Source organism: Atractosteus spatula, chromosome 3 (genome assembly GCF_055471065.1).
Source record: "Atractosteus spatula isolate fAtrSpa1 chromosome 3, fAtrSpa1.hap1, whole genome shotgun sequence".
Lineage (NCBI taxonomy): Eukaryota > Metazoa > Chordata > Actinopteri > Semionotiformes > Lepisosteidae > Atractosteus > Atractosteus spatula.
In genome coordinates, this window is record NC_142708.1 from 2029491 (window position 1) to 2046311 (window position 16821).

Here is a 16821-nt window from a genome sequence, read left to right on the forward strand (position 1 = left end):
TGACAGTGGTGTTTGGCTTTAATTATAATTCTTAGTTTAAAATCATTTTCAGGTTTGCTTAATTTCCAGGTCTGTCACCTACTGAATGATAATACAATTCATTTTTTCAAAGAATAAAAACAAGCTCAGGGCGCTGTATGATAGCGTACATACGTACTTTATATCACGAAACAGGAGTGAAGAGAAAACGCTAACAACATGGCTGATGTTGAGAAGACCTGACTAGGTAAATGTATGTTTAGGTTACGGGCTGTAGACATGCAAAAGCCTGTATGATCATCTGGAGCTGTATTGTTTAGTGCCTCATACATGAGCAGCACTCTGAATCACACTCTCATGAGTTATGTGTTGATACAAAAGAGTTTTAGTTAGCATGAAAACAGGATAATTCTGGACATATTATAATATTATATATTATATAATACTATAATATAGGTTCCTTTAAATATAGGTTTTTATCCTTAAAAGATAGACTTGGGGATTTTCATCTCTAGGAAGTGAAATTAATGGTGCCTCATTTGTCTTGATGACAACACATGCCAGTGGGATTACTAGTATTTTAACATACAGTATTTTATCACAGATGGGAACTGTCAAACATATCATAGTGTATATAACTTATTACCTTAGTGTTTGGTAAGATACAGTACTGTCTTCTATGCAAGAGTGGATATTCCCAGTTCTCTCATGTGGAAAATGAGATTCTAACATCCCTGTGGGAAAGTCAGACTGTCTATTCCTAAATTTCTGCTCATGTTCTTCAAACAACACATTTTACAGTACAGTACATACTTTCTGCAACCATGGAAAACACTTTGGACACTGTTTCTTCCTCATAATAGAGGCCCTCAGTTTTCTGCTTTCCAAACGTACAGTAAGTGAAGTTTGAGAGAAGAATTCTGTCGTCTTCTTTGTGGGCATGCATGTACCCCACAACTGTGTGTGTACCCCAAGTGAAACTGCCCTAGTAAAGGTGTTTAAGGAGCTAATGAAATTGAAATAAAAATGTCAGTACAACGACATCAGAAAAAAGGTAAATGAGTCTAATATCATGTGGACTGTGACAGCGGTAAAACAGACAACCAGCTGAGTAAACAATTGGTACCACACCTGCACTAACTATAATAACATAAAACCTGCATTTTGCATCCATCCCTATGCGAAGGAGGGAGGGAAAATATCCCCTTTCCCAGTCAGTAGATATAGATACATTTAAGGAATGGAGTCGCAGTATCACCAGTGAGCAGGATCTACCACTGACCACATTCACAACTTCACAGTTTTGCTGAGATGGGGCCTGAACCTTGTTGGGAAGGAAAATCTTCAAATTGTACAATGGTTTTGCAGATAAATGCCATTAACTCCACCTACACTATCTAATCAAAACAAAGCACCGCCAGAACAGCGGTGTTCAGCCTATAGTGAACTGTGTACAATTACAGTACATTTTCCCAGAAGCCAGTTAGCCTACTCCAGCAGTTGATCTTAGGGCTCCAGTTTGGCGAGGCTGCGATGATAACCACAGCACCACTTCGATGATAATAATAATAATAATTTCTACAATTAACCTCGGATGAAACAGAAGCTAGGCTCTCAGCAACAGGAAAAACAGATTTGGGTGACCTGTTGGCTCATCGGAGATGAGAAATCAGGGTGCCAGAAAACCTGTCACCTCCGTGTCTGTGTCAGTTCATTGACTTCCAGCAGATTTTAAAATTCTGTTATTAACACTTAAAGTCCCGACTTGTGCCCGACAAGCATGGCTGTATTTTCCTTCCTGCCTGTGTAGCTGTCCTGTGTGCTGGTTCATTATTACACACTGCGGTGACCAGGCACAAGGCTGCTAATATTGTCTAGCAATATTGCTAAAATGTTAATATTATCCTGGAAGGTGCCTGACCAAAGCAGTGGTTTGTTTTCATGCTCAGGAACTGCTGGACAGTTTGTATTAATATCTCCTGTTTGTAGTGTGGCTTTGAACTGCACGCCTGGCTTGTGCTGATTGTGTGATTGAAAAGCCCACCCTGTGTCTTGAGGCCTGCTGATGGTTGACTGCTTTGTAATTCTGACAGTAACTTAATTCTCCTCTTTGGTAATTAGATGTGAGGCCTCAGACAACATTTCTTTTTTCATGAAAGAGGATTAATGGTTAAACAGATTTAATGCTTGTGAGGAAAAGAGAGTTTGAGCACTTTAAACAGTGAAACCCACACCAGAGGACACAAGTGGCTGGTGCAGAATGGCCTCTGTGTGTCTCCCAGGTAGGGATGAACTTAAGTGGGAGACGAAGATCTATCTACAGTAATTTGGGAAATGCAATAGTTTGTTATTATTTAATTGATATTTTAATTAGCACATTATTAGCTATTGCAGTATAAATACAAAAACAAACTTACATTTTAAAATGTCAAAATTATGTTGGTCATTAAATGTTAAACCTCTGACTGCATTTCTTTTTTCATGAAAAAGGATAAAATGTTTGTGAAGGATGGAAATTTTACACATTTCATTGGTTATATAAATGCAAAATGAAATATATTAATGAAATGAGATCATTGGTTAAAACAGGCAACACAATGATTAATGTTTTCATACTTGTTTTTCTGTGCAAGTCTGATTTTGTTTCCTGGAACTGCCTGTAAATAGAAATTGATGCATAAAAATGACTTTCTGAATGCAGTACATGTAAATTAAATATTTAAGAATCACAAGCAAACTCATTTCTTAGCCTCACATGTACAAACAATAAGAAAAGCTCAGCGCCTGGCACATAAGTTAAAAAAGAAAGAAACATAGCTTTAATAATAGACACTGCTCTAAGAGGATGCATCGGTTTAAAAAACCTGTCACTCTTAAAACAAAATGTCTCTGGTTATTCATTGTCTTCAGACAGGCCTGGCTGCGGTCTGGCACAGCTGTTACCTAGGACTCACGTCCACAGTGAGGGTGAATGTCAAACACAAAGCTGTTGATCTTTAACTGGCCTTTGTGCCCTGGAAATGTCAATGAGCCACTTTCCTAGCTGGACCTGTTACAACGTGTTTTTAAAGATATTGTTTATCAATCTGTCATATAAATTAGACATGTACTGTAGTGTGATCAAGGCACAGTGTCTTCTCATCCTGTTGTCAGCAATTTTTAAAAACACCACAGGGAGCCGTGACAGGGGTTAGCAGTCCCAAGCTCCAGAAGCGATGTCCAGCTGCATTGCTTATGAAGGAAAGTGGAAATAGTTGCGACTACAGAGCTCTAACTTTCATTATTATTCACGGGCAGAGCTGCCCTAATGAGGAGATGGTAATCTTATCTAATCCACAAAAATCCAAACAAACACAACAGTAATAGAAAGTAAAACTGATTTAGAATGCCATTAAGCAAAAATAGCACAGTACTTGTCAGTAAGATAAGATCACTTCATTAGCCATATACAGTTTCTTGTATTAGGAATTTGTCTTTTCACAGACCCCAGCTTGCTCTCCATGAGGCACACAGACAAGGAGAGAAGCTGGGGGTCAGAGCACAGGGTCAGCCATTTATACGGCACCCCTGGAGCAGTTGGGGGTAGCAACATAACGTCACTAGGAGGGGTTAAAAGCATCTTCGTGGATTTTTACTAATCGTCACACTTGCCTTTATGTGCTGAGAAAAGGAGGCGTCGTCAGATGTAGCTGAAAGTTAAACAATTTGCTTGTGAGCATCCAGACATCACTCTGAAACTTTTTTACGAGAGCCCTCCTGAGGATTATACTGTCTGGGAGGATACTGAACCCCGTCGTCATAACTCATAAATATCAGCATTGACCAAACTGGACGCTGATTATTCTGGGTCCTTGAGCTGCAGAATACCCAGCAAGGAGGATGAGATAATGCGTTAGATGTGTGTTTATAGGCTGGTCACTCTTCTCCTTCTCCATGTCTCCCCTGAGGTCAGTGTGTGGACACACTGTCCACTCCGGTGCAGCTGGCCTGCGCTCAGACCCCTAGAAGTCACAGTTTTGGGGCACCAGAGTCACAAGCAATGCCGAGTCCAGAGTTCTGGCCACTTTAGTTTTACGCTGTTAGGGGCGTCGTGGGTAAAGGAGGGGCAGCCTGGGAGAGCGGCTGGTCACTGCTGGGCAGATGGCGGCTGGGGTGCGGAGTCCACGGACATGCAGAAGACACCCGACTGATGGGGAGCTGACTGCTGTCCACATGGCCACAGTCTGCCTCAAGCCAGAACTGACTGGAGCACCGTCGGGCCCACCAGAGTCTCTCCAGACGGCACCCACTGAGAGCTCACCCGCACCTGGGGACAGGCCTCCATACATCCATCAGAGTCGCAAATTGCTCGCCAGTTTTATTTTCCGTGTCTCTTATCAGACGGATCTCTAGGATTATCCGATAGCTCTTCCTTTCTGTTTACCCAGGGCGCCTTGTCTCTTTTCAAGATAAGCCTGCACACCCATGAGTAACAGTCGGATAGCCATATCAGCTTCCAGGTACTGTTAATTCAAGGCTGGAGGTCATTTTATAGCTTTCTCTTTTTCACAGTTCAGAAGCATGACATAAGAAGACATTTAAGCATCCTCCTTGTTTCACAGTGCATCCATGAGACGATATTGTGCTGGAAAAGGTAGCGTTTAATGGAACGAGCCTTGCTTGAACTTGTGAACTCCGTCTGTATGCGATGGCGTATTTGTACAATATAATGTAGCTGTGATCTCATTCTGAACAGATACAGCGTTTGTTGATGTGACACCAAGTGTTTTCTTTGACTGTCAGTACAAAGAAGGAAGCCATTTGAAGGCGCAATTAGATACCAGCTGTTATGTCATTATTCATTTTTATGTTTGAACGGGTCTTCCATGATTATGCACAGGACTGTATGTATAAACAGTGCCTGTTTATTAGATGCTTGTTGTGAATGTGTCCAGAATAGTCACAATGCAAATGAGGTCTTGGTTTAGTAGAACAGTCTTGGCAAGCAAAGCTGTTCCTGTGTTTTAGAAAAACATCAAAGAGAAATAAAAAAGCTTAGACTTTGAGGAACTCACTCCCGAGGAGGAGCATCAGGAAGCTCTTCATTCTTCAGCCGAGCGAGGAGTTGAGACGGTATTTCATTAAGACCTGGACTTGTCACAGTTTGTTTAAATCCCACACAATGCCTTTGATTGACTGACTTGGTCACTTTGGCTTTGCTTTTGAGGATCAGTTCTCTCTGTTGAAGACTAAAGAGATTCAGTCAGTGCAGGACACTGAGGTTACAGCCCAGGAATGTATCTGATTAGTCTTCTCTGGAATGACCCCAGAGCAGCAATATCTTTTCTAGAAAATATCATTTTCTAAATGAGGCCCTAATAGAGCATTATACAATTTTAATATCCCTTTATTTACATTATATGCTTTTCACTATACAGTATGTCCTAGCATTTTGTCTTTTTAATTACTTCCCCACATTGTTTAGAAGACAAGTGATACATCTGCATAAACAAAAGTCTTTTCGGAAGCATCTCTTTCATCACAGTGTTTTTCCATTCTGTATTTATAGTTTGTTTTTCCTTTCTGGAGTATTAAACACATGCTTGTGTTACTTGCCAGCAGCCATATCACCCTGCAACTCCCAGCTACCAGCCCACTGAAGCTCAGCTTTGTGCCTGGTCAGTACCTGGATGGGAGACTCCTGGGAAAACTAAGGCTGCTGCTGGAAGAGGTGTTAGTGGGGCCAGCAGGGGGCACTCACCCTGCAGTCTGTGTGGGTCCTAATGCCCCAGTATAGTGACGGGGACACTATACTGTAAAAAGGCGCTGTCCTTTGGATGAGATGTAAAACTGAGGTCCTGACTCTCTGTGGTCATTAAAAATCCCAGGACATTTCTCAAAAAGAGTAGGGGTGTTACCATGGTGTCCCGGCCAAATTTCCCCCTTGCCTTTACAAGTCATGGCCTCCTAATAACCCCCATCTCTGAACTGGCTTCATCATTCTGTTCTTCTCTCCACTGAGAGGTGATGTGTGGTGTGATGAACTGGTACACTCTGACTGCACATTGGTGGTGGTGGAGGGGATCCCCATTACCTGTAAAGTGCTTTGAGTGGAGTGTCCAGAAAAGAGCTGTATACTGTAAGTGTAAGCGTGTTTTATTGCACTACTAATGATACCATCCCAGTCTGAGCATGCCCCCCATGTCTGTATTGTTTTGTTTTGTAATTTATTAAGTAATTCTCAATCCAAACACACGTTTCCCCAAATGATTACTGTGATCTGGGAATTAAGATTTTATGATGAACTTCTGAAAATATAAATACACCATGTCATATGCTCTCTGTATGTCCATTATTGCTTGTTTAAAGAGCTGTAGCAGTTGGTTGCATTTAGATTCTCTGACCTATCTGTTAGTAGCAACCAAACAAACTAGATGATCTGAAAGTCCACCTCTTTTCTGAAACCTTTCTTAGGTTATTATAACTGTATCTCCTGCATTGTGATGGGTGGATCATAAAATTCTATACAGTACATTACTGGAAATAAAACAGCACAGTTCAATTTTTTGTGCAAATTCTGGATTATTTCCCTCTAGTGAGTGCGCGGTCCTGCCTGGTGACCCTACACGGCTTATTTTCTTGGAGCAGGGTGCACACAGACTCTCTGAGGACAGGAGACAGTGTGTCAGCAGATGGACAAGAAAGAGAAACAGAGCTCTGGAGACTTTCACTGGCCCTGAACAAGCAGAGCTCTCTGAGCCCAGGGGAACAAAGACAATTAACCTGCCAATACAGTTCACTGTCCAGGGGAGCTGGGTGGCAGAAACAAAGTTAAAGCAATCTGGACGTCAATAGCAACAGAATTGAGTTTCCCTTGTTTGTTTATCGATTTGACTGGAGTACTGTTTGCTTTACCAGGGAAGACAGGCTTTTGAAAGCCAGTTTATTTTTAATTCATCACTATGATCCTATTAATTAAAACGTTACTGAATAATGTATAAAGATACACATTGAAACTGGATTATGACAATGGACACAGCCTTGCTCTTTTGATGGACTGTGCTCCAAGTTTGAAACCCAGCTGGCCTGAAAGCTTCATGTTTTCACGTGGTGACATTTGCTTTGGTGGTGCTCCTCCCTCTGGAGCGGGATTTCCTCTCCCTGCACTTCCGTGTAGGAAAAGCCACCTTCTGGAAGAAACATTGAACTGGGGTCCCGACTACTTGGTCAGTAAAGATCCCAGGGCCCTTCGCCACACTGGAGAAGTTGACCCAGGTGTAAGAATCTTAACCCTGTCTGCTGGCTAAGCTTTGCACTGGGCTTGTGCAGTCTGAACTCCCTACAGTTCCTCCTCAATCCACCTGGGGCAGCAGCTCTGTCCTCTCTCCTCCCCCGATCTGTGTGCAGTGGGGCCGCTGGTGCAGAATGGCCTCTGTGCGTCTCCCAGGTGGGGCTGCTGGTGCAGAATGGCCTCTGTGCGTCTCCCAGGTGGGGCTGCTGGTGCAGAATGACCTCTGTGTGTCTCCCAGGTGGGGCTGCTGGTGCAGAATGACCTCTGTGTGTCTCCCAGGTGGGGCTGCTGGTGCAGAATGATCCCTGTGTGTCTCCCAGGTGGGGCTGCTGGTGCAAAATGACCTCTGTGTGTCTCCCAGGTGGGGCTGCTGGTGCAGAATGGCCTCTGTGTGTCTCCCAGGTGGGGCTGCTGGTGCAGACTGGCCTCTGTGCGTCTCCCAGGTGGGACTGCTGGTTCAGAATGGCCTCTGTGTGTCTCCCAGGAGGGGCTGCTGGTGCAGAATGGCCCCTGTGTTTCTCCCTGGTGGGGGTGCTCTTCAGGGGGGTGATGAAGTGGGTCACCTCTTGTATGTGAAGTGGCTTGGGAACTTATCACATTAGAAACAATTGATTATTGTAGAAAAAGAGACTGTGGATTAGAATATACAGTATAGTAATATTTAACCCATAGCAACCCAAAAATATTTAGTACAGCTCTAGTAGCGTACTCTTTTGTGTAATGAATTGTATTGTACATCACCCCTTTTGAATATTTAGAGCAACTTATGATTTTGAGGATCTTAAAACAGCATTTTTACATAAGAAACGCCAATTGAAAACCATGGTCAGTATGCTGTGTACAATTTTTGTGACTTTTTGAAAAACAAAATCTTAACAAAAATTGTATACCATTAAATCCATTGATGGTGCAGAGGACTGAATTATAAACAGCATTTTGACTCATCCAAACTCTTATCAAGACAATCGTTTCTGTCAAAATCAAACAAAATGACCTACAGTACATTTTCAAAATCAGCCTCCTTTGCTCATGTCCCTCTTTCGCTTTGTAAGCAAGTGGTATTTTTAAGTAAGCAACATAAGCGCAGTGATATTTTATGAATTTTTCTAAAAATAATCAGCCAAACGTGTTTCCCCTGTATATATTCAATTAACAGATCCTGCGTGTATTAGATATTTTTCCTTATGTTCTCAACAGGAACCAGCGATCCGTATGTCAAGTTCAAGATCGCTGGGAAGGAAGTTTTTAGAAGCAGGACGATTCACAAAAACCTGAACCCTGTGTGGGAGGAGAAGGCCAGCCTTCTCGTCGACAGCCTGAGGGACCCCCTGTACGTGAAGGTGAGTGGGCCGGGAGCACTGGGGGACGTCCCGGCTGCTCAGCGATCCGGCCTGGAAGATTGCCTTTGCGTTTCCGGTTCCTCAGAAAAGACCCAAGGCCAGCGGTGTGGTATCGACCTTGTTTCTCTGCCTTCCCTGTGGAGGCCCTGTTCCAGCCTGACGTCAGGTGCAAACTGATTTTCAAGGCTTCTGCAGGAGGTTTCTCTTGAGTGTTAGCCCGATGCAGTAAGGGCTGTTTTGCGATTAGATAGCTGGGCTCCCAGTAGCACATACAGTAGCTGTCACTCCTACACCCATTTATCTGTTATCAGGAAGCTGCTTATTCCCGGGAAGGTTTGTGGGAACCCAGAGCCTGATCCAGACACCATCCTGTAGGATCAGTAGTACCTGTCTTGGATAAGAAGCTGTTTGTGTCAGACATGTTACACTGCGTACTTTTTACAGCTCGGCTCATCCTAGAATCGAGCGCAAGGTCCTCCTGGTGGCCCACAGGAGCTGTGTTGTCCACCTGGAGCTGCGCTCCTATAACTGGAGTTATTTGCCTCACTGAGCGTCTCTTAGGTCAAGCTTTAATGAACCCTGAGCTGAAGGGATTGTCTTTATTGGCTGATGACCATGTGGATGACCAGGGTTCTGGACTCATAACTGGAAGGTTGTGGGTTTGAATCCCAGGTGATATGCTGCTATTGTCCTGTTTAGGACAGCAGTGCTCCCAAGCTATTACAGTAAAATGAACTGTATGAAAGAGTGCAACAGCAAGTTGCTTTGGCTAAAAGTATCAGCCCGGTATTTAAGCAGTGTAAATAAATCAGGCTGTGGGCAAGGACCAGCCTGCTGGAGGCCTGAACGATCCTGGCGTGTAGGGAGCAGATGGTGTATTTAGTGTCATGTGTCATCAGGCCTCTTGCACACAGAGTCTGGGAATCGCCAGTGACCTCTGACCCCCTCCCTGTGTCTCTCTCTGGACGTGTGTGATAATGGAAGAGTCACTCTGAGCTCGGCTTGCCCAGCAGTCTGGTGACTGGACCCGCAGTGCAGTCTGTGATGCGGTTTGTTAAAAACAGCAGCCTCCATGCTCAGCTCACAAACCCATTCAGCGATTCCTGAAGGAGCTCCTCTGACATCACAGCAGTGGTACGATCGGAGGCTGGATTCAAGACAGAGAGCCGGAGTTTTCCCTCATGCGCTGTTGCTGTTCCGCTCGGACAGGCAGCGCTCCGGGAGTGTGGAACTGTTTCTCTCGCGCGGTGTAAAAATGCTTCTCAAGAAAATTTAAATTATTTTGGACATAATTCGTGGAGTGGACAGCTTTCTAAAGTGTAATTCCAAAATATGAATTGCGCTTATGAAAGTAAAATACAGTACCAGGTCCCACAGGGAAGCAGTGGGTGGCATTGCTGCCTCACACTGGGGTACTGTCTGCGTGGAGTTTGCATGTTCTCCCTTGGTTTGTGTGGGTTGGTTTCCACCAGGTGCTCTGTTTGTTTCCCACAGTCCTAAGACATGCTAGTAGGTTAATTGGCTTCTGGAAAATTGGCCCTAGTGTATGTTTGTCCCCTTCGATGGACTGGTGTCCCATCCAGGGTGTGTCCTTCCTTGTGCCTGGGATAGACTCTGACTCCCCCGCGTCCCTGAATTGGATACAGCGTTAGAAGATGGAAGGATGGAACTTATATTATCCCAAAGCTCTTCATGGTTCATAAGACAGCAAATGTATGACAGAAAATGTTCTCTGAAGAGCATAAGAAGAGGAGTCACAGTTTTTCAGCAGAACAGCAGCAGAGTGGTCTGTGGGTGACAGGGTGGGGAAAGAGGGGGGTGTCCAGCCTACCTGCACCCATGGGTGCCAATGTGCTGTTTTCCGAGTCCTGGCCAGTATAAGAACACACTGTAGAGACATCGCAGTCAGATGACGCCTCTGCTGTGCCAAGTGTAACCCTGAGCTGCTCTGTACTGTGTAGTGAGGTCTGTGCACACACACACACTGCTTCCTGTCCATCTGGCAGCTTCCTTCAGAGGGCTGTGGTGTTGTCTATAGAGGATGATCGATCAAGTCTGTAAGAACTCAGTCAGTAGAGTCAAGACAGTGCACTGCCAGAGGGGGAGGGGAATACACACTGGAGATTAGCCTAATTTTCCACTTCCAAACTCCTTCTTCAGGGAGTCTAGGGCTAAGAGTGCCACCTAGTGGTCATTGTGGGGGCACTGCACCCTGCAGCACAGTTTGAGGAGATCACTGACCAGCTGGGGGTCTTGTTTTGGTTGCATTTAGCTCCTTCCAGCCAGCAACCCTTCTGTGCTCTTTCTGAAAGGGGCCGAGTCCCAGCTGCCTTAGAAACGACAAGGGATGCTTCTTCTTATATTGCTTATTATTATTTAGATGTGTTGAAATTCATTTGGGGTTTATAAGGATTTGTGTATATAAATTAATTTTGTTATGACATAGATTTACATTATGCATATTTAAGATTAGATCACTTTATTGGCCATACACAATTTTCTTGCATTAGGAATTTGTCTTTTCGCAAACCCCAGCTTGCTCTCCATGAGACACACAGACAAGAAGAGAAGCTTGGGGTCAGAGCGCAGGGTCAGGCATTTATACAGCACCCCTGGAGCAGCTGGGGTTAAGGGGCTTGCTCAGGGGCCCAACAGAGTTGGATTCCTCTGCTGGCAACCTTCCAGCCACAGGCGCAGATCCTGAGCCACAGAGCCACCGCACCGCCCTATACTACAGTACTCTGTAGTGTAGTACCATGTAGTACTATGCACCACATGGGTGGCATGATCCGCAGTAGTCAGCATTGCTGCCTCACACTGCTGGGTCTTGGGTTCAGTTCCACACCTGGGGTGCTGTCTGTGTGGAGTTTGTATATTCTGCTTGTTCTTTCTCAGGACTTGCTATGGTTTTCTTCCACAGTACAAAGACATGCTGTTGGGTTCACTGGCCCTGGTGTGAGTGTGTGTGCCTGTGTGTCTGTGTGTGCGCTGAGATGCAGTGGCGTCCTGCCCAGGCTGTGTCCTGCCTTGCGCCTGTTGTTTACAGGTATAGACTCCAGCTCCCCCAAGACCCTCTATTGAATTAAGTTTTTAAAAAATGGATGTGAACCAATTCAATTGGATAAATGTAATAAGATGTTGCTGAATGTATTTGCAGGTCTACTCAAAGTTGTTTGGCCATGACGGAATTTCCCATCGCATGTCATCTTGTTAAAGAATCTCGAGGCCCAGAGCTCCCTCTGTTATTTGAAGTTCTTCTGACATTCAGAGTAACTCTGTCACTTCTTGCCACAGGTCTTTGACTACGACTTCGGACTGCAAGATGACTTTATGGGCTCAGCCTACCTCTACCTTGACACCCTGGAGCACAAAAGGTCCTTCTTCCCGTTACACTCGTCACATTCTTGTTGTTACGCCTTGTGCTGTTAGGTTCCTTCCAATTTTAACATTGATAAAGGCTGTAGATTTATGAGTGGTGTTTGGGCCCCATCTGGTGGTGGTGTTTGGAATTGCAGGCAGAATCCCAGTTTAAAAAAACTCGAGCGGAAGGTAAGGTGAGTGATTTTGTGCCTGGAGAAAAATCCACATTTTGCAGCCCTTAAAAAAATAAACAACTTCTTTATCAATTTGTCTTATTCCCTGAACAAATTCGAATGCATTTCCTTTCGCTATCCACTTAAGTGCACATTTCCACAGATGTCTTTCTTTCCTTTGTGATTTCAGTTGACTTTCCCTTGTTCTCTCTAAAATTAATACAAATCCACATGCTAGAAAATTAAATGTTGTTCTGTTTCATAATTAAATTCGCAGTGCATCTGTGGTTTTCAGCCCCAGAAGGAGCAGTGGTTAGGGCGCTGGTCTTGTGTTTGAGAGATTGTGGGTTCAAATCCCAGCTGAAACACAGCTATGTCCCCTTGAACAAAGTACCTCTCTCATACTGCTGCAGTAAATACCCAGCTATACTGTATGTGTAGGTCTTTGTTTGTGTTTTGTATAAGAGATTTTTTGGGTTAAATAAAGACTTCATATAAAAAACTAATTTACATACTCTGTTCTGCAATGAGTAAGATTTGTCACTGAGGTGCTGTGCATATTTTCTGTTAGTGACTTTTTTGGGATGTGTGAGAGAGCCCTGAAGCACCGGACTGCACAGTGCAGCCTAAAGAAATATCCGTCAAAGGGCCGTGTGCCACAATGACTGAACCAAAGAGCTTCCCGGCGAGCAGCTGGACCCTGGCTCTGGAAGCGCAGGTTTCTCTAATGATTCGGCCTTCAAAGCCCAGCAGTTGGCTGATGGGCGAAGCCAACAATGCTTTGAAAAAACAAAATGACCAAATGCGAATGTCTCTTCCCGCCCTCGCAGGACGACAGATGTGCTGTTAAAGCTGAAGGACCCCCACTACCCCGAACACGACCTGGGGACGCTGTCGCTCGCGGTCACCCTCTCCCCGAAAGAGGGAGACTTCAGAGAAGCTGTAAGTCCCCTGTCCAGTGGCAGCCGTCCTCTGTCTGAGCTTGAGCTAGTGGGGGGCGATCAGTTCAAACTGGTCACTTGAACAGGTGAAGTAGAAAGCAGGAGCACAAAGACTGTCTGGAACCGACCTTGAATTAAACCATTCAGATCCTTTTTCCTTCTGCGCTTCTGATTGATAATGTATTAGTGTGACAGTCTGGGAGCTATCCTGCTTTTATGCTTCTTAAGGTTCACGGATGACATCAGAAATTGGTAAGGTACTGCAGAAAAGAAAACCCCAGCTGCAGTGAGCTGTGGCTGTGCTCTTACTCTGCTGTAAAGGTGCTGTGGGTGTGCTTTAGTCCAGTGTTCATTGCTGTTAACTGAACAAGACCAGGGTCAGGGAGCCACATCACTGCAGCCACTACATTGATCGGTGATCTCAGCTCAGCAGAACCTGTCCCTGCATCGACCATTGAGGGAGCCCTGATAGTCTTGCTCACTTCTTCCACGAGCTATGAGCTTGTATCCAGGAGAGAGCACAGCTTCAGCATTTAACATTCGTGCGGCGTTGAATTTACCAGTGTTTTTCGCCGGGAGATGCATCTGTTGTGTCGCGTGTTTGGACTGCTAAGCATGTCGTTTCTTTCCCAACAGAAAGCAATGTACAAAATCCACTGCTGGAGGCCTTACAGGGCAACAGTGAGTCCGCCTGCAGTAGACAGTAACCCTTCGCCCCTGCCCCTGCCCCTGCCCCAGTCCAGACCCCGCTGAGCTAGAGAGCTAGCGAGCCGTCTAGAAAACAGTGCAGAGCGCTGGCAGCGGCTGAGACCCTGAGACCCTGAGACCGGCTTGAGCCACAGGGCTTTGATGGGGCTTTTTCGTCATGTCCAAGATAGGATCACTGGTAAACCTGACTGATTTTATAGAGGTGGAAATGCTTTTCTTTATTATGTCAGTATTATTAAACTCCCTACAGAAAAACAGTAATACTGGAAAGCTCTGAAACTGGACTCATAATATTTAATTTGTACTAGATAAACCTTTGTCATTGGTAAAACAAAATGATACATTTTATACAATTATAAAATTTCTAGTTATTGCAAAAACGTACGAGATGATCACTCAAGAAGATGCATTTTGGTTGCAAACTCATGCAGCTTTCAGCAATGTGTCTCAAACTGACAGTCAAAACTACTTTACAAAACAAAGAAACAGCTGAATTGCAAAACAAACAGGAAACAAGCAATAGAAAATGCAAGAGAGCAGATACAGTATGTTGGCTCTTCTGTGGCTTTGAGCTGCTTACCTTTCATTGAAGTATGTGCTGAATGCACAGATTGGGAAAACCCATCAGGGATTCTGTATGAGCAGTTGAAGAGACATGGTTGATGTGACCAGCGACTGCTTCATTCCTCGGACTCACACCTGCTAGAGGGAAGGTCTGTCTTGATCTTGTCTGTTCAAATGGACAACTGTGATGAGGATATGATATTGCTTTCAAGTGCACTTTGCACTGCACAGCTGGAGACCTGAACTCTCAGGAGCGCAGACTGCAGCTCAGGAGACGCAGACAAGGACAAGGAGGGGTTATGGAGACAGCAGGGGATGGACAGGGACGGGTTCGACAGAGTCTGCTTGAAGCGAGAGACTGCAAATCAGTGGTTCAACAAATAAAAGGGAGCTGCAGCGCTATTTTGATATTTCGGGGTTAGAAAGAATCAGCATCGATGAGTGCGTTTCAAGCCACAGCAAAAGTGAAACGTTCTCATGCTCTTACGATTGGCACCAGTGAGAGATGTCAACTGAACAGCGATACCCGGATCTGTTTGTGTTCTAGGCCTCTGGCGTTCTCTGGCTGGTACAGAAGTCCTCTAGAGCTCACGATTAATTGGTAATTGATATCTGATACTGGTCAGTTATTTAATCTTTTCATTTTCTTTGCTGTGCAAAATTCAAGACTTTTGCTTGCAGTAAACCATGATGAGGCAGACATCATCCAATGCCAAAGTAAGGCTTTGCTTATCTCCCAAAAGTGACATGACACTCTGGAATGTCAATGATGAGCGTTCTGCTTCTCAGTATTGGCATCAGTCAGCCACATTGCAGCCAGCAGCTGCTGTATACACAACACTGCGAATCTGCAATAGGACTGTATTCCTCTCTTCCAACTAAGTAACTGCAGACCCAACCAAATATGCTGCCACACGTTTATGGCGAATACAAACATTTGAGTCTCACATACAGTATAAAGCTGTATTATACATAATGACACATTTGAAGATTCTGATATTCTGGCTTTGACCAAGGTTACCTGATACAGCTGTATCTGAGTGAGCACCTGTACAGATGTCAGTGATTGCTGACCTGTACAACATGTACAATAATTAAACCTGCTGCATTTTGCTGCCAGGAGGTTATTTAAAAAAACTCCCAACATCTCAACATTCAGACTCAACATGTCTAACTGCTGTGACAGTACTGGGACATAACTTAAGGTGGTACAATTAGTCACTAAGGCTGATAACTTTTTCTAAAAATATATCACTTTTATCATTATTCCTAAAAAGTGCAGAAAAACATAAAACTGGATGTACTGTGCAGTAAATGATCCATAGGCTGTCCTTGTTTAGGAACATGCATGCAAAATGCAGGAATCCCACAGGGTGAACCCCCTCTGTGCTTACTGTACAAACATTTATTTCACAGGAAAACCTGTCCTATGTTTTTAGCTGAAGAGCCCAGTGTCCTGGCTGAGTGAGTGGGCTTAGTGGTATGATTCGTGTTTGAATCTGCGGATGGAGACCATGGGGAGCTAATTTAGCCCATTGGGTTGAGTACTGTATGCTGTTAGTAAAAGGACCCACCCCCCCTACTTAACAGCAGTACAAAGAACTCGGAATGGGAAATCAGAGCTTTTTTTCCAGCTCATTTTGATTTATTCAAAGTGAATTGATTGTACTAATTGCAGTGTTAAACGGAGTGTCTGAAGAGCTGTGGCCAGTCTCACCTGGAGCTCAAAACTGACTCATTGTTGTTTCTTTTAGATTAAAAAATATTAAAGTGTGGAATTAATTTAGTGTGTGACTAAACACAGTAATGCTTAAGGTGGGTTGTGTGACTCAGTGAAAAACTGGGTACAGAAAGATGGAAATGCTCAAAACAACATGAGGAAACAGTGTTAGACTGTACAGCCGTTGGATTATCATCTTGTACCTCTGGGCCCATCTGCTGGATAAACTTAAAATTTACAGTGGAACAGAGTGCTATAAAACTTACAGAATACAGCTGCTTGTGCAATGCAATTAAAAACTTTATCTAAAATAAAAAAACGTTATCTGAAAGTATAATTTAGTTATACAAAACTCAACTGTATATTCATGTATTTATACAGTATTGACTAAGGGCATATTAAGTCAAATTTTGTTATACGGCACAAACTGCTTTAAGACTCAAGAATGGTCCAACACCTAGTGAGTCCTGTTGCACAATAACAGGAAGAGCCGACGTTGAAGGAAAAAGGTGGCATTGCTATGAACACTCGGCCTCCACAAGCCAGTTATCCCTGTGGTAACTTTTCTGACACCTCCTGCTTAAAACCCCAAAAGCCAGAAGAATCGTGAGGCCCCGCTTTCACGGTCTATATTCATACTGAAAATCAAGATCAAGCCAGCTTCTGACCTTCTGCTGATCAATGAATGAATTAAACGAGGACTAACTCCTGAGATCTCAGTAAGGTAACGTCTGCTCCCTTCAGTTCCTGAAGAGGAGATCAATTT

The 16821-nt window shown here is 44.1% G+C and overlaps 1 protein-coding gene across 3 annotated transcripts in view; it reads left to right on the top strand.

Annotated features, from left to right (window-relative positions):
* The window catches only part of mctp1a (multiple C2 domains, transmembrane 1a), a 215668-nt gene that overhangs the window by 62905 nt on the left and 135942 nt on the right, over positions 1 to 16821 (top strand). For all 3 annotated transcript variants that reach the window (XM_088910243.1, XM_088910244.1, XM_088910245.1), the window contains exons 3-5: positions 8447 to 8589; positions 11884 to 11963; positions 12953 to 13064. In XM_088910243.1, the coding sequence (XP_088766369.1) occupies positions 8447 to 8589; positions 11884 to 11963; positions 12953 to 13064 (335 nt within the window). The remainder of the gene's footprint in view (positions 1 to 8446; positions 8590 to 11883; positions 11964 to 12952; positions 13065 to 16821) is intronic.